We start from the raw sequence: 25,579 nt of genomic DNA, 5'->3' as shown, positions 1-25,579 counted from the left end.
TAAAATATGTAGCGCCATGCAATACATTCTCGGAAGCGAGTGGCTTTACCATTATCATAAATTTGAATCGATATGACGCCGGTGCCTACTAGGGATGTAACGATAATGGCAATATCGTGATATCGAGATATTAAAACTGCCACAATATGGTCGTCGTCATGTTCACGATACTTAAAAGCCACACATCTGTAAAAAAAAAAAAGAAAAAAAGTCAGGTTGATTTCCATTTGTGCAGTTCTAGCTGGTGGCTATTTTTTAGTGCAGTTTAATTTTCATTAGGGTTGTTTTAGCCTTTCTATATTTAAAATCACTAATTGACAGATGAAGGGGATTGCAATATGCTTGTGAAGCGAGTCAATATGTGGAGAAATATTAAGTGTTATTAGAGATTGGAGGTTGTTTATATGTATTGCTGTTATGTACAAAAGCACAATATTGTGCTTTTTTTTTTAGTATGAGCTCATTTTTTTACGACATTGTGATCTTTTTTAAATATCGCCAACCTCTCCACAATATCATGATAATTATCATATCGTGAGCTTCATATCGTGATAATATCGTATCGTGATATTTGGATATCATTACATCCCTAGCGCCTACGGCGACGTTAAAGGTCAAACGAGAAGTCTTCACTAATTACATGTTCATGGACGTCACGAGAAACATCCATCCATTATCTTAACTGGGGGTACACCCTCAACTGGTTGCCAGCCAATCACAGGGCACACAAAGACGAACAACCATCTTTATAACCCGTTATATTGTCTTTTTTTTATTTTATTTTTTTTATTGTTTAATATAACCATTGCTTCAGATCCCTGGGATTAACCTGCAAAAAAATTGCACCTCAAAATTAGCAAATTTACTTCTCAAATTAACTCACTGATCAGCAAAATTTCTCCTCAATGGAAAAAAAATAAAAAGTTATTTCGAGCCTTTATGTCTAAAAATGTATTTCGTCAACAATGTACCTTGCTCCATTTCTCTCTCCAGTTTGCAGTGCAGTCTGACCACCACCGCATGGTTTTCTCCATCTGAGCTGCCCTGGCCCGTGCTTCCTCTAGCTCTCGTAGCCTGAGCTCTTCTCTGCTCTCCCAATCTGCCCCGGCAGCCTCACCGATGATGCCCATGGTTCCCAGGCCTCCTAGCCCAGGTGAAAGCAACAGTGGAGGACTGGAGCTGGGGGTTTCTCCATTCGGGCTTGGAGTTTGGGCAACACTTTCGGGCGAACGAATGCCCCTGTCTGACTCCATACCCAGGCTGCACAAAAGACCACTTACTGTCGTCTTGCTTCCCTCAGACAGATGTGGAGAATGGTTCATGGTCAGTGTTTTAAGGGGAAAGGAAGAGGTATGGTAGGGTTGTTGATTGTGAAGCGCAACATCAAGAAGTCATCATCCTCTTCAGTCACTCATGAACCTAAACACAAAAACACAGCAATTTAGGAGGAACATTAGTTGTCTGACTTCTCCAGCAACATACTATTGTAAACAGTGTTCCCTCGTTTATTGATGGGGTTACGTTCCAAAAAAACACCCTCAATAAGTGAAATCCGCAAAGTAGTCAGCTCATTTTTTATATAAATATTTATTCTGCAAACCCCTCACCATACATTTTTAGAAACTTTTCACAAAGAGGCATTTACATGTTCTCACATTTTTCTAATTTAAACACTCAATGTTCAAGCCTTCATACAATAAAAAATAGGTATACTACTGTAAAAACAAATTGCATGCAAAATGGGACTAAAAAATCTGTGGAACAGCAAGGCTGCATGCAATAAGTGAACCGCATTGAGGTGAACACAGTATTGGGTAAGTATAGCAATCTATGTACATATGAATATATACAGTATTGTGAATTGAAAAGTCAGGGTCCTATACTACGATAAGCCTTTTTTGGGTGGTGGCCCATGACCCATGTTGGGATGGTCCCGCCAGAACCAGAGTATACATGCTCCGTGGTATGCGCCTGTTGATGACATCACACTATATGATTGGCTGGAAGTTAGCAGGAAGACGGTCAAAATGGGCATCATCATCACAAATCCTCCTTAGTCACTGAAATTGACTAAAAGGAATGTTTTTTTGTTTTGTTTTGTTTTTATAGCAACCATGGGGGTGGTAACTATCAGCTCACAATATTGTATTGTGGTCAGTAGGTTTTCTATAGATTATTGAAGATCTTTCTTCATCTTTTATAGATTTTTAAATCGAGAAATGTTATATTTGTCATAGAAAACTCCAGGCATAGATTAAGATCTGTGTTTGTATTATTTAAATAGCTCTGAAACTGAATCAACTCCTCTTCGGACCCAGACCAAAATATCAGCACATCACCTATATAGCGTTCCCACCATACTATTTGATCAAGAAACACATTTATAAGCGGTCAAGAAAATGGATGGATGGATATACATATATATATACATACATATGGAGCCTGGCTTGACTAGTGTAATGTTGGGATTCGAGTTTACTTGCTGTAGCTTTTGAGTCTTAGTAATATTTTATGAAATTCTTTACTTTTCATGTTGATCAAAAATGTCTTTGAGACACGCATGTGTTTTAAACAGTGTATTAAAATGCCAAACACACACACACACACACACACACACACACAAAGAAAGAAAGAAAAAAAAACTCTCTTCGCAATGGCAAAAGCGCCCACGTACGTATCAACAAATGATCAACATTCAAATAAAGACATTCCTGGAGGTGCCTTCCTCGCTTGATTGAGCAAAATCTCGACGCATTCTTTTCACAACCTGTAGGGCAAATGTACTACGACAGGAAAAGGGTAGGTTTCGTATGATACTTTTTTTCATTTGACACCAGTGAGTCTGGAAGCAATCGTGCAAACTATCAACAACGATAACAACAAAATGTAATATAATATAGTGCAACGTACCAAGCTTTCTTCTTTAGGTGTGTATTTGAATCCGATAAAATAGCTGCGGATATTTCTTCTTACTGTTGCCAAATACTTCGTCCGGTGCTGTTTTTCCTTGAAGAATTTTTTTTTTTTTTCGTCTCAGACTCACACACAGTCGGTGGAAAACGTCGTCGCAGCCAAAGGGAAATGGGCGGGTCTAGAATTGTTTAGTCAACCTTTCAGCCAATCAGATGGCAAAACTCTTTGCTAAGCCAATTGTAATCGTTTCTTAAAATATAGCGAGGAAACGATTGGTTGGTTCAGAAATGACGTTAACTTGAAACGCATTTACACTGGGAGAAATAACAATGCTGAAAAGCAAATTTTTTTAAGTTATGCCATCTTTTCGAGTATTTTGTTTGATATTGGTTGTTGATTGAGTCTCTTAAAATTTTAAACAACAACAAGAAAGGTACAACTATTTTTGACACGCTGTAATTTTTTTACATGAAAGTCTTGCAAAAAATATATATTTATTTACTTAAGTGCTATATTCATGTCGAACGTTTGCTTTGTTAAATGAACTCAAATGCCAGATTGTTAGTTTTGTTGGTTCTCATTTGTTGTTGACAAAGGATTTGATTTAATTGACCTCACGCCATTGACCCATGTCAGAAATTTCTGCATGTAAGATTTATTACTATCACTCCATGTCCAATGTCCACTTTATGCTTTATTTTTTAATTGAGATGAAATTAAAATCACGTTTAACCAATGAGTCAGAATGTACTGGAATTACGTAAGAAAAAAAATAAAAAGAGATATCAATAGATAGTTCGCGTGTGACGTCACCACATCATGCGTCCACCACATTTTTTTTGGTTTTACTAGCAGTTTGCACGGTGCGCGGCACTGCACGCTTTTGAATTTCAGCAAACCAGTGTTCCTTTTCATAGCCAATATGGTTGTTTTGTGTTGGTTACATAGTTGTACGAAGAAAGCTGACAGAACTTGTAAATTGGGATTCTATTCCATTCCAAAGATCCATGGACCCCGCCCGTCATGTCTGGGGTCACGCTAGGGTTAAGTTTGAGTTCATGACCTGTTAAGTTGGGTTCACGATCATGAGGTCAAGTGTCTGTTTTGAACTGATGTAACCATCATATAACCATCAACTAGTTTCAACTAGTTGTAGGCTATGTGATGCCAATCTTGAATCCTTTAGGTGATGTCTGGACCTATGTGATGTCGTCCTTTAGTCCTTTACTTGCTACAACCAATCAGATCGATTCACTGTCTGTATTGTATTGTATTGTAATTGTGTGTGTTTTGCCGGATTATTGCTTTCTGTCCCTCTGTGCAACTCTTTTTGTTTCTCGTCTAGTCAAGTTTGTTCTATGCCTCTCGATGTGAATAAATAGTTAAAACCTTATTTGTGTCTGCGCTTTGGGATCCAACCTCCTGGACATGACAGCCTGGTTTCTCCGCCTTTGGGTCCATCCACCACATCCACACTCCACACAACGTGACAGAATGCTCCCTCCACCAAGGACCCGGCGGAAGCCTCAAGTCCACGTTCCGGCTCCCCGTTATGCTTTAGCTGACAGTGGATTGTTACGTGACAGGTAGTTCAGGTTGTATTTGAGCAATAAACATAACTACATGCATTAACGTAAAGCATTTAATAAATGTTGGCATATGACATTCAGAATATATCCCCGTGCCCTCGTGGGTCTTCTCTGGGTACTCCGGTTTCCTCCCACATTCCAAAGACATGCAGGGTTGGTTAATTGGGCACTCCGAATTGTCCCAAGGTGTGCTTGTGAGTGTGGATGGTTGGTTTCAAAACATGCCCGTACGTTCCAATGTGGACACTATATGCAGGATAGCTACATAATAACGAAGACATGCATGGCAGGTTAATTGGGCGCTCCGAATTGTCCCTCGGTATGCGTGTGAGTGTGGATGGTTGTTCGTCTCTGTGTGCCCTACGATTGGCTGGCAACCAGTTCAGGGTGTACCCCGCCTCCTTCCCATAGCCAGCTGGGATAGGCTCCAGCACCCCCACAACCCTTGTGAGGAGCAAGCGGTACAGAAAATGAATGAATGGATAGATGGATGGATCGTTATAATGGGAGTAGGCCTATATTTGTGAAAAGAAACAACAAAGGGACAAAGGGATACATTTACTTCACCCTCAGTATTTTTTTTCTTTATTTCTGGCTTTTGCAAATCTGTTCTGATGGCACTGAAAAAGGGAAAATGAAGACGCTGGAAGATGTATTTGCAAGACACAAACCTGCGGTCCTAGCAATTTGATTTAACAGTAAATGCAGCAAACAAAAAACAGCATGTAATAATTATATTGTGTTGTGATTGATTAGAAACTAATATATTTGTCATATATCGTGGTTATAAGACACACTTTACACACATTTAATTGATTGGCTCTTTTGAAAAATAGGATTTAAATAGGTATTTAAACACACACAAAAAATCTCCTCCGATCAAGTGATCAAGTGACATAATGTATATGCAACCGTTGACGAGCAAAACAAACCAGACGATCGTGTTTACCATTATTGTGAAAAAGCTATAAACGGACGTCGTACTTGTTTCCCTTTTTTCCCCCAGCACTAGCGGTAACAGTTACACCACCGGCACCACATTGAAACAGGTAAATACCCCAGATATTTGATAAACGTTTTTGTTTTGTTTTGTTTTGTTTCTCATTTATATTTGGACGATCTCACAGCTAACACCGTTTTGCCTGCCACTTTGAGTCAGAATTAGTTGCGGTAGAAGTGACCGTTGCACGTGATATTTAGAAGTTCACTTCTGGTCGTTAGCTGTTAGCATAGGATTGACACCGCTAACAAAAGCTAACCCACGATAAGATGAGGTTGAATGCCGATTTAAAAACACATCTGTTAATTAACCAGTGAGGTGCCGTCAAATAAAATATCAATGTCAGGTCAGAGTGCGACCGAACTGTATTTATAGAAGTGGATTTGAATAATATAGATAGGATTGGTTGGTCTTCGCCTAGCTAACAAGACTTACATTGACATTCTTAGTGTGCTAACACCGTCACACTATAGTCCCTATATGATTTTAAAAGCGTAAGTAAATTTAAAAAATCTAGTTCTTGTAACATTCAGAAACATTTTTAGCTTAAAAAAAATAAAAAATTCTACGAAGTCGATGGTTTGCCGTGACCGGCAATTCTCATGTAAGGGCTGTTTTGCCGTGAACCGCGCGAGAACTTTGAGTACGAATTCTGCTCCAATGTGAACTAGCTCGTTAAGAAGTGGTTATATGCTGCATTTGAGGATGGTCGGAAGTCGGGTATATCCGAGTTGGTTTTCCCAGTTCCGACCAAAGTTCGGGCATTTTTTTAAATCAAATTATCTTCTATAAAGGACTATGCAAATCAGCAAGCAAATTATAAATAAATAAATAAATAAATACACACACTCTTAATTCTATACCGTTACTGTAGAGGGATGCAGTTTATATTTTGGGCCATATCACCCAGCCTACCTCACTGTTTTGCAGATTTTCGTCTGTGACCATAACATATTTTTACTTGTGAGTTGTGACCGTATCTTTAGGTATCGCAGGTTTACCTCGCTATTTTGTTGGTTTTCTTGCTGTTTTTCTTCCTTCTAAGTAGGACCAGTCAAAAAAATGTATATACTGATTTTTGTTTTGGTGGGTTGGTAGACGATTATGTCACAAAAACCGAGACCATGAATATGGCTACGTTTACACTGTAGGCAAATGCGACCAAGATCTGATTTATTTTTTTTTTGCCCAAATGCGACCTGTATCTGACTATTATTATTATTTTTTATTTTTTTTGGTCAGTTTGAATGGCTCAATTCAGATTTTTTTTCATATCCGACCTGGTTCACTTTCATTTGTGGTCCTAGATCGAATACATATCCGAATTTTTGCAAACGGCCAGGTCGCATATATCCAACCTCTACGTCATCAAAAGTCCACAATATGGGCTCTGCGCGGGCGGGGGCATTATCGGGAGACATACGTGAATCGGCAAAGTTGTTTCGAGCAGTGGCAAGCGGTCATAGTGAGCTATTAATGCGGTACATGCCCGACCTCTTCAAAATAAAATCATTTGGAAATATTTCTGTCAGTGTCCTCTAAAATACAATACCGTAGTTCTACTGTTTTGGTCTTAAATTCCTGTATATTTTGTCCTGTTTTCCTCACGGAGAGCGGAGAAGTTGTTTGTTTCGCGCATACACAATGAAAAATCAATTGTCAGTTCCGTGAACGAAGAATTTCGTCCGTCACTTTCAAGCCAGGGCGTATGAGAAACATAAATGGCTCACTGACTGTTCAGAGGTGAGCAAACTGTTGATTCTTGGTTGAAATCGCTTGTGGCTCCACTGAGTTTATAAAGTGATCTCATGTCCGCACAAATTTTTTTTTAGCTAACAGGAAATGCTTTCAAAAGCTTTCACAATTTAGGTCTGCTGTTTGGTAGGAAGGCAAACACTTGTCTTCTCTCTCATATTTGAGGACTGACTGGTTGATGACCGCATGAGTTGACACTCCTCATGAGGGGTCCTCATATCCGGTAACATGTTTTCTTCTGAGATAATAAAACAAATTACTCGTATTACCTTTGCCAGCAGGCACAGTCGCACGGCACATCTTGCAAATTACATGTTTCTGCTCGCTTTCCGTCTTCAAATCCGGACCATGTCCAAATAATTGACGTAAGCACTGTTTTTTTGTTGTTGTTTTTTTAAACCAATTCCTACGGCTCTGTGGATTTTGTGCTTGATGCCATTGTTACGCTGAGGGCAAGACGTGCACAAAGTCGGGACAGTTACGATGATGTAATCAACGTCATCAACATACGCTAGGGGTTGATGTCATCAACATGCACTACTGTGGTGACGATAGATTAAAAATCTCTACCTTCGCCAATAATTATACCTCACATTGAATATATCATTTATATCGCCCAGCCCTACAGTTCGGTCGCGAAAGGTGAACCGCGATTTTGTATTGGCAAATGGGTTTTCTGCCTGTGCTGTTTAGTTGTTTCTTTAATGTCGTCCTTTTGGGTAGTATTTATCGCTTACAAGCCTTGTTCCCTTTGTTTATCTAGGTTGACCTAATGGAGACAGCAGGAGTTTGTCAGATTGATGTGGCGACCAGAAGAATTGTTGGGGGAAATGATTCACCAACTGAACAAGACAGCCATTTTGAGGTACCGACAAATGCATAATTTCAGCATAATTTTCTAAAGGGGAAACTGGAACAGTTGCCAAGGGTAAAGCCGGCATGCCTTACCACAACTGCTGACCTCTTACAAGTGATGTCACAGCCCTAAAGGAACACCCCCTCCGGGAGGCTGGACAGCAAAATAACCACTTTCCTCCATTGAAACCATTGAAACTCGTACAGTGTATAGTCCTGTCTCTAATCAATTCTCAAATGGCCACAATGGCAACAAAAAAGGCATTCGCTAACCTTGGCCAAAATGTGAGAACTGTTTTTTTTTTTTTGTTTGTTTGTTTTTTTCAAATATATCAAGTTGCATATGCCTAAGGTCATGCTGTATCTCCACAAAAAATGGTGCGACCAAATTCTGTGCTGTGTGACCAACTAAAAGTTAGTGTAGAGCCCTGCCTCAAAGTATTTGCGGATTTGCAGCAATAATTTTTTACGAGGTTAGTAGATCAATGTTCAAATATTTTACTACAAACATACACTCTGGCAACGATTGTAACAAAGGTGTCATGGCTGTCATTCAGTCAGTGGCAGAAAATTAGCTGACGGTCAAACTTTGCTGAAATGCTTTGCATCGCAATTAAACGATTTCATAGAAATGACAGCTCGTTAGCCCTGCATATCTTTATATTTTCAGCAGTCAGATATTTTGTCCAAAATTTATTTGATGATGCCATTTTTCATGTACAATTAATGCCTTTAAAAACACATTTCCACTTGCTATCGACTGAAGATGACCTCACCTGTGCTGAGGAAATAGGTAATGACCAATCACGGCTCACCTGTTTTCAGGTTTGGTCAGCAAACTGAGCCATAATTGGTTATTACCTGTTTCCCGAGCACTCGTGATGTCATCTTCAGCCAACAGCAAGTGGCAAACACTTTTGACTTCCTTGTTTGCATATTTCCCTTGTCAGGAGGAGGTTGCAGAGTTTGGTTTTGAATTGTGCTGTAATGAAGAAGAGAGAGGTGAGATTCCTGGCAGAGAGGACAGCCCATGTGACTTGAGGGAGGCAGAGCTTGATCTTGGAGGAGAGTCTAAAACTGCTGAAGATGATGGATTTGGTAGGAACTCGACTCTCCCAATGTAACCATTTCCAGACTAGATTTTATTTATTATACTGTACGTTATATTACCCTTTTGTCTTCTGTTTCATCAAGTTAGTCTGCTATACCTTTGTTTTCTGTGATGAAGAAATTCTTTAAGGTATATTAGGGGTGCAACAATGAACCGGTTTTACGATTAACCGTGGTTTTTAAACGTCAGGATTATCTACCCACAGCCGTTCAACAACACCGGTTATTCCCGCAAGAGCTCATCAGCTGTTCTGTTTCCACACGGTCCATTTAGCGGGCGCACAACACAATAACACAAAGCTCAGCTTTGAACGTGCAAGGAGAGTTGCGTACCCGACGGGTTGGTTCCGAGGTAACCTGGACCAGGTTGAGCATACGTGGGGAAAGGAGAGGCCGAACTGAGAAGGCAGCGACGATTGGGCCTATCGAGAACCGAGTCGCTGCCGCCGGGAACTAGTGGCACACCGCTCGCTGCGCCACCGTTCCGTCGCCACCGACCAACCACCGGCCGCCCCCGGGGCTCCGAACCGTGGCCGGGAGCTTCTGCGAGCCCCTCTCATCCACAGCCGCGCGCTGGATAGGCCATAGGCTGACACTTATGAATCCACGGACGCCCTCTTGGTACTCCCAGTAAATGTATCTCGTCATTTGGCTGTAAAATGCCTACATGTATAGCGGTAAACTGCACAAATCGCCATTTTAAAGGCTGTGGACGAACATTTCACCTGTAAGTATGATTGAAATGGAAATAAATTCAAAGATGAAAGAAAATTATTATTATTATTTTTATATTTTTTTAAGATGAAAGAAAGAGGCTTGTTATAAGTTATAAGGTTGTTATATAGTGCCCATGCCCTATTTTAAGAGCATATGAGCTGTCTGTCTAGTCTGCTGTATTTGTTTTAAAAGGCAGCAACGTTTCTTATTTTTTTTATGTCTATAATAACTGTTAAACTGCCTTTTTTTTCTCAGACTATAATCATACACCAAAATCTGAAACTGTTGCACCCCTAGTTTTTATATTGATTATCTATTCATGCAGTTTTTGTGTTACTGTGCATCTTTTATTGCTCATCCTTGTGAAGTTCTAATTTTATTTCTTCTCAGTCATGGTTGGACAGTAAAACATAGTGTTTACCATACTTTCCGGACTATAAGCAGCTACTTTTTTCCCATGCGTGGAACCCTGCAGCTTTTAATGTGACGTGGTTTATTTATGAATTTTTACTGATGAGCTTCAAGCTGCCAATAGATGCACCCACAGTCTTATCACATCTGATCACTAAAATTGCTTTAAAAAAAAAAAAAAGAAAAAGTCACAGTGGACCAAGAAAACTCAACTTTAACTCCTCATACTTGGGGGGGTTGTTACGGGGATTTGGGGTGCTGAGAGAACTGTGCACGTTTTTGTGAGCTACCTTAGCTCATTGTGTTTTTATTTCCATTTCAGGGAAGGAGGTTATTTTACTGATGCAGGCCTTGAATACCTTAGCCACGCCTGAAGAAAAATTGGCTGCTCTGTGCAAAAAATATGCAGACCTGGTAAGATTGCTATTTTCCATCGAAATTTTAAAACGGTCAAATTATCTGTTAAATCATGAGTCTAAATCTAAAAGTCATTATGTGTTTAAAAAAAAAAAAAATGAAAAGGGTCCAAAGACTACAAACTGAACAGAATTTGAATTTGGTTATGGCTATTGTGTGCAACAAAGCTGGTCCTTTGGGTGCACAAAAGAACTCAAAAGAACTCTCAAAAGAACTTTAGGTTTGTTAGTTGCTGAGTAAATTGTAATACGATACTGCCGATCAAATTGGATTCTCCATTATGTTGGACAATGAAGTGATTTTCAGGGAAAGTACACAAAGTAAGTGATTCAAGTTTATTCAGGGCTAATGCTAATCGCGATTGTTAGTTATTTAGCATAGGCTAATTTTGTTGGTGTTTGTGTAATATGTGTGCAGAAGATAAGGAACAAAGAGTATAGGAGGGTCCTTTGACATTATGAGATGTGGGATGATGACAAAATTTGCTCTGACTCACCTGTTTTCCTGGCTACACATCTGCTTTGGGGAAATTTAATATTATTTAACAGAAAGCCCTGTGCAAAGCTGGGTAATTATTCTTAATTGAAGTGTTTTTTTGTGGCGCCGAATAGAAGGGGTTGGGGGTGGTGGTTGGGGTATGGGGTCCTATCGCCTTACATTTAAGTTTGTGGAAGTACGTCACTCTAAAACCAACCCCCTGAAACGGTCAACAATCATTGGTTCCATGGGGGAATTATGTCAACAATCACCACACCTTATTCTTTATTTACTTTTGGAACTGCAGTGACTTTAGTACAGTGACACTTGTCCTGTGATGTGAGAATTTCAATGGCATCTGGTCTCTAGTTTTAACAACTGAATATCAGAGCTTGCACCATTCTTTTCAAATCCATCCATCCATCCATCCATCCATCCATCCATCCATCCATCACACTGGATCCTCCAATTGATAACCACTAAATTCAACTCAGGTTCAACCTTAGTGGACTTTTTTTTTTTTTTATTTATTTTTTTAAGTCCACTAATGAACAGCTCCATTCTTGTTATAATGTGACTCTTTGTTCCTCAGCAGTGAAAGAATGGAGTGCCAAGTAATGGAATAAAATTATTAAAACACACAATTGGTTAAAAACATACATACTGCACATTTGCCGTATGCATGTTGACAGTGGAGAATACAGAAGTTGACGACACATTAGACATCTGGTTCTAGTACACAGATACCACTGGTTTATGGATACTGGAAAGGGAAATATAATGCATTATTTTTTTGTTTTCATTTTTATTATTATACAGGGCTGGATGATTATGGAAAATAATCTAATCATGACCCCCCCTCCCCTGATCAAAATTGCGATTGTGATTAAATTTGTAGTTTTTTTTTTTCCAAGGTCCAATCTATCCAATCTATTTCCAATCTTTTTTTCCAACAATATTTATTAACAAACAATATCCAATCTATAAGGTATAGGCTAATGAAGCATTAATTAATCTAAAAATACAGTTTATCTAAAACAATTACAGTTATAAACTTAAATCCTTCCCGACAACATAATTCTGCCACACAGTTGTGGTATAAACATAAGTACAAACTAAAGTGCAGATTACAACAATAATGCAACCAAATCGGTATCTTTACCACTTCTCCCTGCTCCCGATCTTAATCACTCAGCGATGTATGACTGAATAAAACATAAAAGTATAAAAAAAATAAAGCTTCCGATCTGACTACAGCAGCACTCTAATGGGTAGGAAAGGTAAGTTGATGCCTGCTTGTGATGTACATCTTTTTATTTCAATAACCGATAAACACCAGCCGCATTAACTTGGTGGTGTCTCCTCGATTAATTGTGGAGTAACGTCTTTTTGTCTGTGTTTTGGTTCATTCATGAAACATACGGCCTAATTTATTAAGATTCAGTCTTTACAATAAAAAAAAAATCAGGATTTATGAATCGATTAAACTTCAAAATGCAATTAATCGTTCAGCCTAGTATTATTATAGTACGATTTATTCTACAACCTCAGGAGAACAAGGAGCATATAGAGAATCACACACTGTATAGTAAAAGGAGGATGGAAGGTTTGTTGTAGTACAACAATAGCTTGCTAGTAGCTTTAAAAAATAAAACCACTCCTGGCCCTATAATTTGTGCGGAGATGAGGTAACTTGTTATTGTACCAACATGGAATGCTGAGGTAACTGGCATAATAATTGGATGCTTTCTTTTATTGTGCATTTAGTTGGAGGAGAGCCGTTGCATGCAGAAGCGCCTGAAAGCCCTGCAGAAAAAGCAGTCTCAAATCATAAAAGAGAAGATCCACCTCCAGGGGGAGCACAGCAAAGCTATCCTGGCCCGCAGCAAATTGGAGAGCCTCTGTAGGGAGCTCCAAAGACACAACAAGACTTTAAAGGTTTACAACAGACAGCAATGCCAAACATGTATTATTCGTAGGGCTGGGTGGTATGCCGGAAAATTGTATCACAATATAAGTATTTCAAATCAGCACTAACTGTAATTATTATTTTTTTATTTTATTTTTTTTTTATTTCTTTTTTTGCTATTCAAATTAAGGACCTGGAGGAGGAAAGGCTGAATTTAGGTAATTTTACTTTAAAATATTGTATTTAGTCAATAATAAGAGGTCAACACAACGATGAAAAAGTCGAATAAACTAATCAATTTAATAATATTAATTATTAGCTAATATTTGAATGCATGTGGAATGCTTATTTAGTATATTGAAAGATAATATATGTAAAAATTAAAATTATTAATTCTTTTCCCACCAAAAACGTTAATTGATGTTAAGGACATGCTGACCGAGTACCGCCAATAACATCAACTGTTATTTTTTTCTCCATAGAGATCCAGTCGTTGACGTCACGCGTCCCAAAATCCCGTTTTGGCAGCATACAAAACACGTCTGCCACTTTGAGTAAACGGCAAACATCAAAAAGAGGCAAAAAATAAAAGGACCAAGCGTGCTCCAGGCTAACAGAAGAGGAACCAATCCTTGCCAATGTTACACTTTGTACATGGTGGCTAAATCAGCCGATGCTATTACCACAAACAAAATGTTGGGGTAATAATCTGTTTTGTTCATTTGTGCTGCTCCGATTTAATAGATATTACACAGTTGAATTTAATAACTGACCAACACCATAAAGAAGACTTTTTACGGTACGGCAGCCGAGTTAGCAGCATCTAAGTTGCTAACGTACATAAATAACACTGCAACGCTTGCATGAAACTGCTAACTTTGACGAGATTTTGACCACGTATAAAGGGGAAATAAATCCGGATTTTGCAAACTTATAAAGCCTCTGTATGATCAGATTTGAAAGCACTCACTGGCAATAGAGGAGGTGTTTCCACATAGCGGCGTCGCCGAGTTGTTAAAACGCCCTCCTGAAACTTCATCGCCAATCAAACGTCCACCTCGCGCATGTAAATCATGACCTTTTCATCAAAGTAACTGTCATTGCTCTTGGGCGGAAAGTTGGCGGATAAACGCTATTTTTTTCCCTATTCGCTGTTGTAGTTCATTAATGCTGTGCCATGAATTTCCTGCCACAGGGGTGCGTGTTCAGAATAACAGTCACGTGACGTCAGGATCACTTTGGGCAATGCAACGTCTTGTGCAGCTCTGGTTTGTGAATGGGGGTGGAAAAAATGAAAAACACTAATAACTATGGCCAGCAGATGGCAGCATTGTATCTCTTTTAATGGGCTCCTGGATCTTAGGAAATAGAACGTTTTCAAGGATGATTTATGTCATATTAAATCTAATTCACAGAGTGTCAGTGTACAGTTAATCCCAAATCTCTGAGTTGAAGTGTCACCTGCTGTTCCACAGATTGTTTCCCTGAAAATTGGTCAAAATCTTCTGCGCTTGTGCCAGCCAGCTCTCACCGGAGGGCCGCGGCGCGGCTTGATCTTGATACTGTACCTGTACAATCACCGTTGATACGAAGATTCTGTTCCAAATCATCCACTCCATATTCCAAGGCAACCATGCGTCGATCTTTTTCTTGTCTCTCCTAAATTGCTGTACTTCCTGAAGAAGTGGACGACAAGATTTTATCTCCTCAATCTCGTCAGCTCTTTTTCCGCGAGGCATTCTGCAACAATGTAGTTAAAAATCCCAATGCAAAAATCAACAAGTAGTTAGAAATCACGAGCGAGTGCAGGAGCAAGTACAGATGCGTCCTTCCTCAACAGATGCGTCCTTGACTGTTGCTATTGATCATGTTTATTGCGATACATCTTGACATTATATTATCGCCCAGCCCTAATTATTCCATTACATTAAATATTGCACGACAAGTTGTGCTGAAATGAAATTTAGCACAGGCCTCTCCCCTCCTCTTCTTTATGTTCGCTTTGTCTTCTAATAGGAGGAGAATGCCCAGCGTTCCAGGGAGTATGAGGAGCAACGCAAGGAAGCCATGCTTCACTTCCAGATTACTTTAAGTGATATTGAGGTCCAGATGGAACAACATAGCTCACACAACACGAAGCTGAGACAGGAGAACATGGAGCTTGCTGAGAAGCTCAAAAAGCTCATTGAGCAGTATGAACTCAGAGAGGAGGTAAGAGACCGTGACTGTGCTACACTGCTGTTAAATGAAATTGCATAAAATGATTGCACTCAAATATTGCATTTGAGTAATTGAAAGCTGTATTGTAAAATGTGTAATGTATAGCCCCCCCAAAATCTAAATTGTCTTGTATAATGACTGAAAGACAATACTTGACTAATGGAAGTATCCTAAAAGAAAATAGACTTGTAGACTATTACTTGAGTAAAATACTTGTATGTATGGATCATGACCAATCAAACCAAGAATAACCAAACTTTAACATTTGTGTAATAGTGGCATTGAATATAAATCGAATGGTCATGCCCTTAAGGATGCCAGTTTGCACTTTGTGACTGTATGTTAGTAAAACCGAGTCACAGATGTAGTGGCCTGGGCTCCCAAGCTGATGATGTGGTGACAGCATGGCTTCAAAGCCTGGTAGGTGGGGCTCGAACGGTAGAGGGAGGAACCCACATGTCAAAATAACTATAAAACCTGTAGGGTTATACGCCAATGGATGCTTTTATATCAAACACTATGTATTGCGTATGACACAGGATGGATCACAGGTGCCTCTCGTGAATAATGCTGCAGTGGGGCAAGATGGCTCACCTCCAATGTGAAAATGCATCTTAGATAGATGTATGTATGTATGTATGTATTACTCGTTAAAAACGAGATCACAGAAGTAGATGAAGCAAAATAACGTGCACAAGTAAATCCACTGTTAACAGAACCATTTAGGGTGGAGCATATCGAGACTCCAGTTTTTAAAAATTAAACCCAGGGGCCATTTTAGTACTGTAGTTTGGTTTCCATTCTTAGTCCAGGGTAGGGGTTAAACAAAAAAGGACAATACAAATAATTGAATTGGAGCTACTGCAACAGGCTGCTGACTCTCAACACTCGAAAGTTTTACGTCTCATAATGCATAGTCAAACTCAGCATTTATCCATTCTAAAATAACGCTGTAAAATAACATGTGTAAAGAGTGAAGTCCTCTGAATACTTTACACACCATTGTATACACACCATTGGTGCCACGCTGCTCAGTTTATAGTAAGCAGTTGGTGGAGTTGCCCAGGGACACCTATCTCTATATGTGACCCACTCTGGCAAAATGGTCTTTTATTAAATCGAATTTTCCACTGTGGTAATATGACCTAATTTATGCAAGAAAATACCACAAGGAGAAAAAATAAAATAACCAAACTTTGGCTGATGCCTCGAAAGATAAGCTGTAAGGTGAATGTGATCTTCAAAGGTTGGCTGATTTAATCTCTTCCAAAACATTTAAAGGGTTCAAATCTTGGACGATGGCATTGCCTGCTATTGGAATTGACTTTCCATTGATATTTTGACAGTTCCTGAATGTTTCAGGTCCATATCTTGTTCCTAAGGTACTGGTTACTATGGACGTTTGAAAGATGCAAGTACCAAAATTTTATACCACTTTTTCTCAAAACTAGGCATTTCTAGTTCCAACATGAAAATTCCTGCAACTTTGTCCGTTTCTGCGGTATGTCAATGTATTATATATCATTTTAAAGATAATTAAGTGCAGAATTTGAATATATCAATATCTCAATTTTGATATTTTGGCACATGATGACCGGTTTGCCTTTTGTCACATATATTGTTAGACCAGCCTCATCAAACCTAGTACGTTTGCCAATATGCCTCATTTTTCGATCGGCATGCAGTGAGCATGTGACATATCAATAATGTCGTGCATGAGCAAGACACAAGATGCTGCATCCAAAGCCCTAAATTGGTGTCGGAAATAATGGTATCGGCATGTTACTTGTAAGTACTCACCGATACCGATACCACTGTTTTTAATGCAGTATCTGGGCCTCTGCCGATACCAGTATCGGTATCGGAACAACAATAATTTTTAACCACCACTTTGATTGTGAAAAGCCTTGATCACAGTATTCCCGTATTCTGACCTGTAAAATGTGTGTGTCCCTCTTGTAGCACATAGACCGAGTATTCAAGCACAAAGAGCTCCAGCAACAGCTGATGGACGCTAAGTTGCAGAGAATCACTGAAATGATGAAGGAGGTAGAGGAGAAACAGCAACGAGAAAGAAACTTTGTGAGTACATTTTGGTGCTTTCAATATTTAAGGTGTTGTGAGAAAAAACAAGAAATTTTAAATATGGTTCTGTTGATGTAAAATGCTAAATGTTTGTAGTAGAGGTGGGAGGAAACGGGTAACTCACGATTCGATACTGTGACGATATGTGGCCCACGATAACTATATCACGATACACAATATCTACGATTTTTGATATACTGACAAATTTCAAAGATATGTCACTATATTCAATATGTGAGTGATGGTGGAAACTTGCCGACTGTTCTTCTTCGCAAGTAGTGTCTACTGTCTAGACACAAGTTCTTCGCCACTGCTTCTGCATATTTTACCGCCATTTAGGGGATTAGAGCCCTCACAAACAGGACAGGGGGGATTAAGTACTGACGGTGACAGCAAAGGATCACAAAAGTAAGATTGGATCGCGAATTTGAGTCACAGATCGAATTGTTTTTTGGGTCAAAAAACAAAACAAGATAAATAGATTTTTTTTTTTTTTATAAATTTTTGCCCATTGATTAAAAAAATAATAAAAATAAATAAAAAATAGATCAACTCAAAATGTCTAAAATGTCTGGTGTAATAACCTTATTTATTCTTACCGGTAGGAAGAACACAAACCTTACAATACTGTATGTGTTCAGGCAATTTACTACAAAGATGAGATGCTAAGTCATGTGAGGCACACGATCGAAACACAGGAGCAGAAGAGGGAGAACAGCAAGTCTGCCTGTGCCTGCTGTGACATGCCTGTTAACTGTTTGACCAATGGCGTAAATATCGCCGGTGGGGGCCCAATTAATTTTTATTATTATTCTTTTTTTTGTGTGTGTGCCGGGGCCTTTCAGCATGATGTTACCCACTGTGTTTGACCAAACGACAGCGATAATATACTGCCAGTATCGATCCAATATCGATACTGACTTGGTATCAATATCGATATTGATATTTGGATCGAAGTGAATGGGGGGAAAAAAGTTTAAGGCCAGTTAAGCTCAACTATCCGTGGCAAGGCCGCGGCACTTACCCAGTTTGCGACCCGCTCAGATTTTTTTTTTTTCTCTCTCCTTCTTTCCTCTCTCTTTTTCCCTGTGTGTGCGTGTCTGGGTGTTTGGGCGTGTGTGTTTATCAACTTTGAATTAAAATATTTTGTATCATGTTGCACAATTCAACCTAAATCAAACAAAACAGGCTGTAATTGTTTGTGTAAATTGTCAATGAGCATTTGAACTTTTGTGATTTCAGTTGCTGAAAGATGCCACAGAATCTAGACACAAGGTTGACATGATGAAGGAGCAAGAAGTTCATCTCAAGCAGCAGGTCAATGACTACAAAATGTAACCTTATTTATATTAGGTTAACATTTCTTCCCACTTATAGGTTAACAAGTGTGAAAAATTACAAATTCATGAGTGTATGTACAAGTAAAACTATATATAACTTGCCAATCCTAAGATTCTTAAACTCATCTCATGTGCCTTAGCTTTCCCTCTACATGGACAAGTTTGAGGAGTTTCAGAGTACTCTGGCTAAAAGTAACGACGTCTTCACCACTTTCCGACAAGAGATGGAGAAGGTAAGGATTCCAAACAGTCATAAATTGAGCTATTTTTGTTGTCCTCTTGTTTTTTTGTCACCTAGCGATCTGGCTGAATTTGACTGAACCCTCGCACATTGTGTGGGGTTGCGCAACTACTTTTCCTGAGTTGTCGGCCACTGGTTTTGCAGTGATGAAACATTTGAATCATTATTGCAACATCAGCATCGCCAATATAACGGCCAGAATGCAAAAAAAAGAAAGAAAAGAAAGTAACTTTACGTGTTTTAAATGAGCGTGACTCAGCCAGCTACCGTCAAGCCATATAAATACATAATATACAGTAGGGGTGTGCAAAAAAATCGATTCTCATAAGAATTGGGATTCTTATGATTCCGAATCTATATCAAATGTCCAAAAATCTATTTTATTTATTTATTATATACTACTGTCTACTGGGGGGGGGGGGGGGGGGGGGGGTAACTAAAAAAAAACTGAGAGCTTGGGGTTGGAATATGTACATGCACAATTGAAAGCCATTGATAAAAATTAAAAATAAAATACAGCATTTGGTTGTCAGTTACACTGAACTCACATTTAAATTTAGGACCGTATATTAATCATGACAAATAAATTACAGAGGAACTTGTTATATATATTCATTGGTACAATGAAAAAAAATGGCTTTCTTATTGCTTATGTCAGGAGCCAAAGACAGAAGATAAAGCAAATGCATGTGATCAGATCTCTTATTTGAACATATGTGTTATGTATGAACACACTGATACATTTCCAGCATTCACAACGTTGAAAATCCAAATCCATGTACAGTAAAAGTATGCCATATACCAGTAATAGCCACGCATTGTAGTATGGGAAGAGATTTGTCTCAAAAATATTCACACAAATAAATTCCTAATTTTCACGTGTTTTTGAGATCCACAAATATTTTCGCTATTTTCACGCGTTTTTCAGATCCACAAACATATTAGGGATTTTCACGTTTTTAGATCCGCAAACTTTTCTTGATTTTCATGTGTTTTTAGATGCACAAATATATATTTTTGAGACAAATCTCTCCCCATAGTGTATTCCTTATATTATCCGCTTGTCAAATACATCAAAGGTTAAAAAAAATCAAACAAGGGGAAAATATAAAAAAAACTGTACACCTAGTTTGTGAAAGAAAGTGCTCATGTGCTACACGCTTGAGTGCAGCCCCACCCTGTCGCCGAGGGTAACAACAAACTCTCTCTATATATGGCTCTGGAATGTGCGGAACCACACTGCCCCTAAGTGGTCAAATCGTGTACAACATAAACAGCGCTCCCAATAACGGCACACAAACAAGAGCAAGACAGTAGAAATAATTTAAATATCACCAATTTGGGGACATTTTGTATGGATTCTGAGTCGCAGTAAATGAGAATCACAAATCTTATAAGAATCCATTTATTTTGTTTGTTTTTTTTAATTCATTTTTTTGCACACCCCTATTGGGAGGAGACCACAGATGAAGGACTAAATATGCGTGAAAATGCATAAAAATTGCACACACATCAATCCCAGCAAAAAACAAACAAACAAAAAAAACTATAATGAAAAAAATGCATATGCGTTTAGGCGGCGATGTATGTTGGCCCACCCTCTAAAATGAAATTCATCTCAAGGGGTAACTCAGTAATAGTTTTCAGTGGATGGCTTTCCAGTCTGGTTTGGCCTACTAGCGCGTAATGCAGCGGCCTAACACTTTTCACTTTTCAGATGACAAAGAAAATTAAGAAGCTGGAGAAAGAAACAACACAGTGGAGGACTAAATGGGAGAGCAACAACCAGACTTTGCTGCAGATGGCAGAGGAGGTATTTTTTATTCTGAATTATTATTATTATATGCGCATGCACTCACACACGCTCACATATAATATAATATAATATATTGCTTTTTTCACTTTTTTTTAATGACACTTTTTTTTTTTTTCCTCCTTTCTCCTTTATATTAATATTTTTATTCTGTTCTAGAAAACTCTGCGAGATGGTCACTTCAAGGCTCTGCAGGGCAAGTTGGAGCTTCTGGAGAGGCTGTGTCGAGCTCTGCAGAAGGAGCGGAATGACCTCAACAGCCAGGTTAGCCTCCTGCAGGAGCAGGGAAACGAGCCACCAGAGTTAGCAGAGGAAGAAGATGGAGGAGAGGATGATAAACTGGCCCAGGACGAGAGGCTGGAGACAAAGGGATTCAACAAAGCTCCCAGACCACCTGAGATGGAGTCCACACAGGCTGTTGAAAGCAACACTGCTTCAGAGTTGTCAAGCCAGCCCCTAGAAACCAAAGCCACGCTGCAGGACTGAGCCGGTCTTTACCCGTGTGTATGTGCGCCCTGTTTTCTAAATTCTACACTTAGATCTCCAGTTTTCTACATGAACAATGAAACAATATCTATTTGTGCAATAATGGAAGAAGGATAATTTGATTGTCTGATTTAATTCATTTCTGAATCTCTATTATCCCTGTTTGCAGTGGTTTTCATAATTGGGGTTTATGAGTTCTTTGCACTCTATTTTCTACCATAAGTACCGGTATTGTCATAGGTAATATTTACAACATTTTTGTCTCTTTTCATGCTGAATACATACAGACAAGTGTCTTTGATCATTTTAAATGGATTCGGAGGTGGGTAGTTGACCTGCAAATGTGATATGATTTTTCATACCTTAATCATAGTGTGACCAAATTTCTTTTAGATCATAATAAATTGAATTTGTGTTCCATTAGTTTGTTGTGGTTGTTCAAATGCAGGAATTATCCATTTCAGCTAATTGACAGTCTTGTCAAAGTTTTAGCCTCCTTGTACTTTTTTTGTGAAGAACCAAACCGTCGGACACATTCATGAAATGTATACAGTAGTTTAAACCTTCTCTCTCTCTCTCTCACTCTCACTCTCTCTCTCTCTCTCACACACACACACACACACACACACACACACACACACACACACACACACACACACACACACACACACACACACACACACACACACACACACACACACACACACACACACACACAAACAAACAACTAGCAAGTAGAGTGTGTGAAAATGATTTTCCCTCTAAGTGCGGCCAATTCACTCCAGAAGTTCCCTCTGGATTTCTGAACGATCAACTATCGACCTCGATGACTGATGATAGTCCACCTGTGTATGTAATATAGTTAGTGTAAATAAATGCAACTGATCTGTTATAAGAATATTGGGGTACAAACGGCATCATGAAGACCCAGCTTCCCACCAGACAGGTACAGGATAAAGTGCTGAAGTTTAAAGCAGGGTTATGGTTCAAAGAGAGATTTCACAAGCTTTTAATATCTTGCAGTTTGATTAATCCTATAGTGAAATGGAGAAAGCGTCAGACCATTGCAACTCTACCAAGACCTTCCTCCAAACGTTCAACCCAATCGAGGAGATTGATCAGCCAAGAGGACCGTGATCACTCTGGATGAACTGTAGAGATGCACAGTTAACGTGAGGGAATCTGTCCATAGGACACTGCACAAATTGAGCCTCTCTGGAAGAATGGCAAGAAGACAACCATTTCTCAAAGACAACCATGGGGAAGCAAGTGCTCTGGTTAGATGTTGAACTAAGTTGAACTGAAATGTGAAACATTTGGTGTGTAAGTATCACTGCACATCAACCTAAAAACACCAACACCCACTGTTAAACATGATTGCACTATCATGGTCTGGGGCTGCTTTTCTTCTGGTATGTTATTTGGAGATGATGGGAAGATGGATGGAGCCAAATATGAGGCAACAGGAAAACCTGTTGGAGTCTGCGAAAGACCTGAGACTGGGACAAAGGTTCAACCTTGCAACAAGACAATAATGCTAAACATAAAACGTCAACAATGGATTGGTTCCGAACTAAACATATCCAGGTTTTCGAATGGCTAAGTCAAAGTCCAGATCTGAATCCAATTGAGAACCTGTGGAAATTGCTGAAAAACGGCTGTTCAGCAACGCTCTCCATGTAACCTTACTCATGGAGTTGTTTTGCAAGGAAGACTGGGTAAAATTTCAGTTTCTAGATGTGTAAAACTGATACAGATGTATCCAAGAGAGCTGTAATTGCAGCAGAAGGGGGTTGGGTGAATATTTGCCCATGTTTCAGTTTTTTGTTTAAAAAAAAAAAAGTTTAAAGTATTATATAAATTTTGTTCCACTTCACGATTGTGTTCCACTTGGTTTATTTCTTACAAAAAAATATATATAATCCATATGTTAGAAGCCTGATATGTAGAAAAAGGTAAAAAAAAAAAAAAAAAAAAATGTTCAAGGGGGCTAAGGCACTGTAAGGCCCCGTTCACATGAAAGCCCGTTTCAATGTATCCGCAAAAGTTTCTAACCATTTGGGCAGTTCGTTCACACGGCAACTCTGTTTTGGAGCTTGAAACCGATCACTTTTGAAATCGGGCTCCAGAGTGGAATGATTTCAAAACAAGCCCGTACGTTCCAATGTGGACACTATATGCAGGATAGCTACATAATAACGAAGACATGCATGGCAGGTTAATTGGGCGCTCCGAATTGTCCCGAGGTGTGCGTGTGAGTGTGGATGGTTGTTCGTCTCTGTGTGCCCTGTGATTGGCTGGCAACCAGTTCAGGGTGTCCCCCGCCTACTGCCCAGAGCCAGCTGAGATAGGCTCCAGCACCCCCCGTGACCCTTGTGAGGAGTAAGCGGTTAAGAAAATAGATGGATGGATAAATCAGGCTTTTTCTACTAAGTACTGTCTCAAATGTTCTCTAAATTCGATACTGTAAATGTATAAGATCGTATGCCGAGAAACGTTTCTTGGGAGGAGTAATGTTGCGGCCCCGCGGCTTCCTATCACTATTCAGATCAGTGGTTCGTCTTCTTCGCTGATTCTTCTTCTGCGCTTTCCGTTAACTCCCTATTGCAGTGCTACAGCGCCACTCCAGACTTGGCATATATATTACAGCCGTCTTGAGACGGTTCTTGTCTGTACAAGATTTGCTTGAGGAGCAAAGCCGGCTTTGCTTCCGTGTAAACAGGGTCTAAATCATTGTTTCTCAACCCTGGTCCTTGGAGCACACTATCCAGCATGTTTTCCATGACTCCCCATTCCAACGCAGCTGATTCCAATGACAGCGCTGCAAGCTCTGGAGAAACCTGTTTTGACCTTTGCATCATGACATGCCACTTAAAGGGAGTACGTTGCTAATTAACTAAACACAAATTGCCTCTTAGCTAACAACCATTTTTTTTTTTTTTTTAAGTTGTAGTCTCGAATGTGTTTTAGTCGTTGAACTTGCTGTTTCTTGAATTTCTCATGTTTTTCTCAACTTATATAATAAGTGATATGTGCTATTTTTAATAATAAAAACATCACAGCTCTTTTCGTTTGGCCTGATTTTTATTTGATCTTGGGGCCCATGACTGAGAGAGCCCTTATTAATTAAATCCAACCCTCCAGCTTGTATACCACTTATCCTCTCTAGGCCAGTCTTTCTCAAATATGTGCGTGGGGGCGGTGCGATGCCAGTGGGGTACCTTTTTGAACAGCCTCTCGCGTAGGACAGCAGTGGCAGGGCTAATCAGGTACTTATAGGACCGATCTCTGAGGTGAGTCCTGCTCGCCCACAAAGTGGACATGTTCAGGCAAAAGAGGACGTTTTGTCACCCTCATCAGGTAGTTTGAGTCATCATCATGGTTTGTTGCAGATCAGTGACATGGCTGTTTGGGTTCATGACTGGTGAGGCAGTCCTGGAGTTGCATAAAATAATATGAAACCAAAATAGATGATTAATGTATATTTCAATTTTAACCTTTATTGAATTGTTTGTTTTCAATGCTTTTAATTATGCTTCAATCAATTCTACGTTTTTAAACAATGTGTCAGCAAGAAAAACATGAATATTTATGTGTATGTGAACAGAGCACATGGAAGAATGAGGCCTTAAAAAAGAAAAAAAAAATATTATTTTTCTTTTTTTGGGGAAAAACGAATATCGTACCCTCTCTGTCTAGACAGAACTTAGGTACATACCTGGTTCTTAGAAACAAAAATCAGGACTGGGACCGAACATTTTCACACAATTTCTCCAGTCCCACAATATCCATCTCAAAGTTCTCCCTCCCACAGGCTGGCAGTCCGTCCTGGTCTGACCCAAAACCGGCATCCGTGTCTTTGATAGAGAACCTGCCTCAGATGTGGCATGGAAAGGTGCCAGAAAATAACCGTGCTGAGAGTCATCCTTTGCTCTGCACTTTGATGTGGATGACATGCCAAATTGTAGGAAAATGAAGTTTTGTGAGATATGCTGCTATGTGTGGACAACGCCTGACTCATTTTGTCAACATCAGTTCATCCTGCTGGCACAAATTTACGAGTCGTCCGTCTATCCATCCATCTTCTACCGCTTATCCGAGAACGAGTTGCAGGGGCAGCAGCTTTGTGGTGATAAAGGGCAGCCTTGGCGGAGTGCGACCCTCATTGGAAACAAATCCGACTTACTGCCGGCGATGTGGACCAAACTGACACACCGTTCATATGGGGACCGAACAGCCCG

The 25,579-nt window shown here is 39.4% G+C and overlaps 2 protein-coding genes across 2 annotated transcripts in view; one reads left to right on the top strand and one right to left on the bottom strand.

Annotated features, from left to right (window-relative positions):
• The window catches only part of ccdc102a (coiled-coil domain containing 102A), an 18,270-nt gene extending 15,186 nt beyond the window's left edge, over nucleotides 1-3,084 (bottom strand). The window contains exons 1-2 of the mRNA XM_077519330.1: nucleotides 2,911-3,084; nucleotides 972-1,419 (exon numbers count right to left, since the gene is read on the bottom strand). Coding sequence (XP_077375456.1) covers nucleotides 972-1,322 — 351 coding nt within the window. The 5' untranslated portion in view covers nucleotides 1,323-1,419; nucleotides 2,911-3,084. The remainder of the gene's footprint in view (nucleotides 1-971; nucleotides 1,420-2,910) is intronic.
• A 2,333-nt stretch (nucleotides 3,085-5,417) lies between these two features.
• Nucleotides 5,418-21,761, top strand: txlng (taxilin gamma). Its single transcript, XM_077519329.1, has 11 exons — nucleotides 5,418-5,551; nucleotides 8,021-8,122; nucleotides 9,063-9,210; nucleotides 10,673-10,764; nucleotides 13,012-13,182; nucleotides 15,170-15,364; nucleotides 17,336-17,455; nucleotides 18,701-18,775; nucleotides 18,939-19,031; nucleotides 20,757-20,852; nucleotides 21,012-21,761. Exons 2-11 carry the CDS (start codon nucleotides 8,030-8,032, stop codon nucleotides 21,336-21,338), a joined length of 1,410 nt encoding a protein of 469 aa, XP_077375455.1. The 5' UTR covers nucleotides 5,418-5,551; nucleotides 8,021-8,029; the 3' UTR covers nucleotides 21,339-21,761.
• Nucleotides 21,762-25,579: the final 3,818 nt, after the last annotated feature.

Source organism: Festucalex cinctus, chromosome 4, assembly GCF_051991245.1.
Source record: "Festucalex cinctus isolate MCC-2025b chromosome 4, RoL_Fcin_1.0, whole genome shotgun sequence".
NCBI classification, from domain to species: Eukaryota; Metazoa; Chordata; class Actinopteri; order Syngnathiformes; family Syngnathidae; genus Festucalex; species Festucalex cinctus.
The sequence above is the reverse complement of the archived record's forward strand: the minus strand, read 5'-3'. Positions and strand labels throughout refer to the sequence as shown.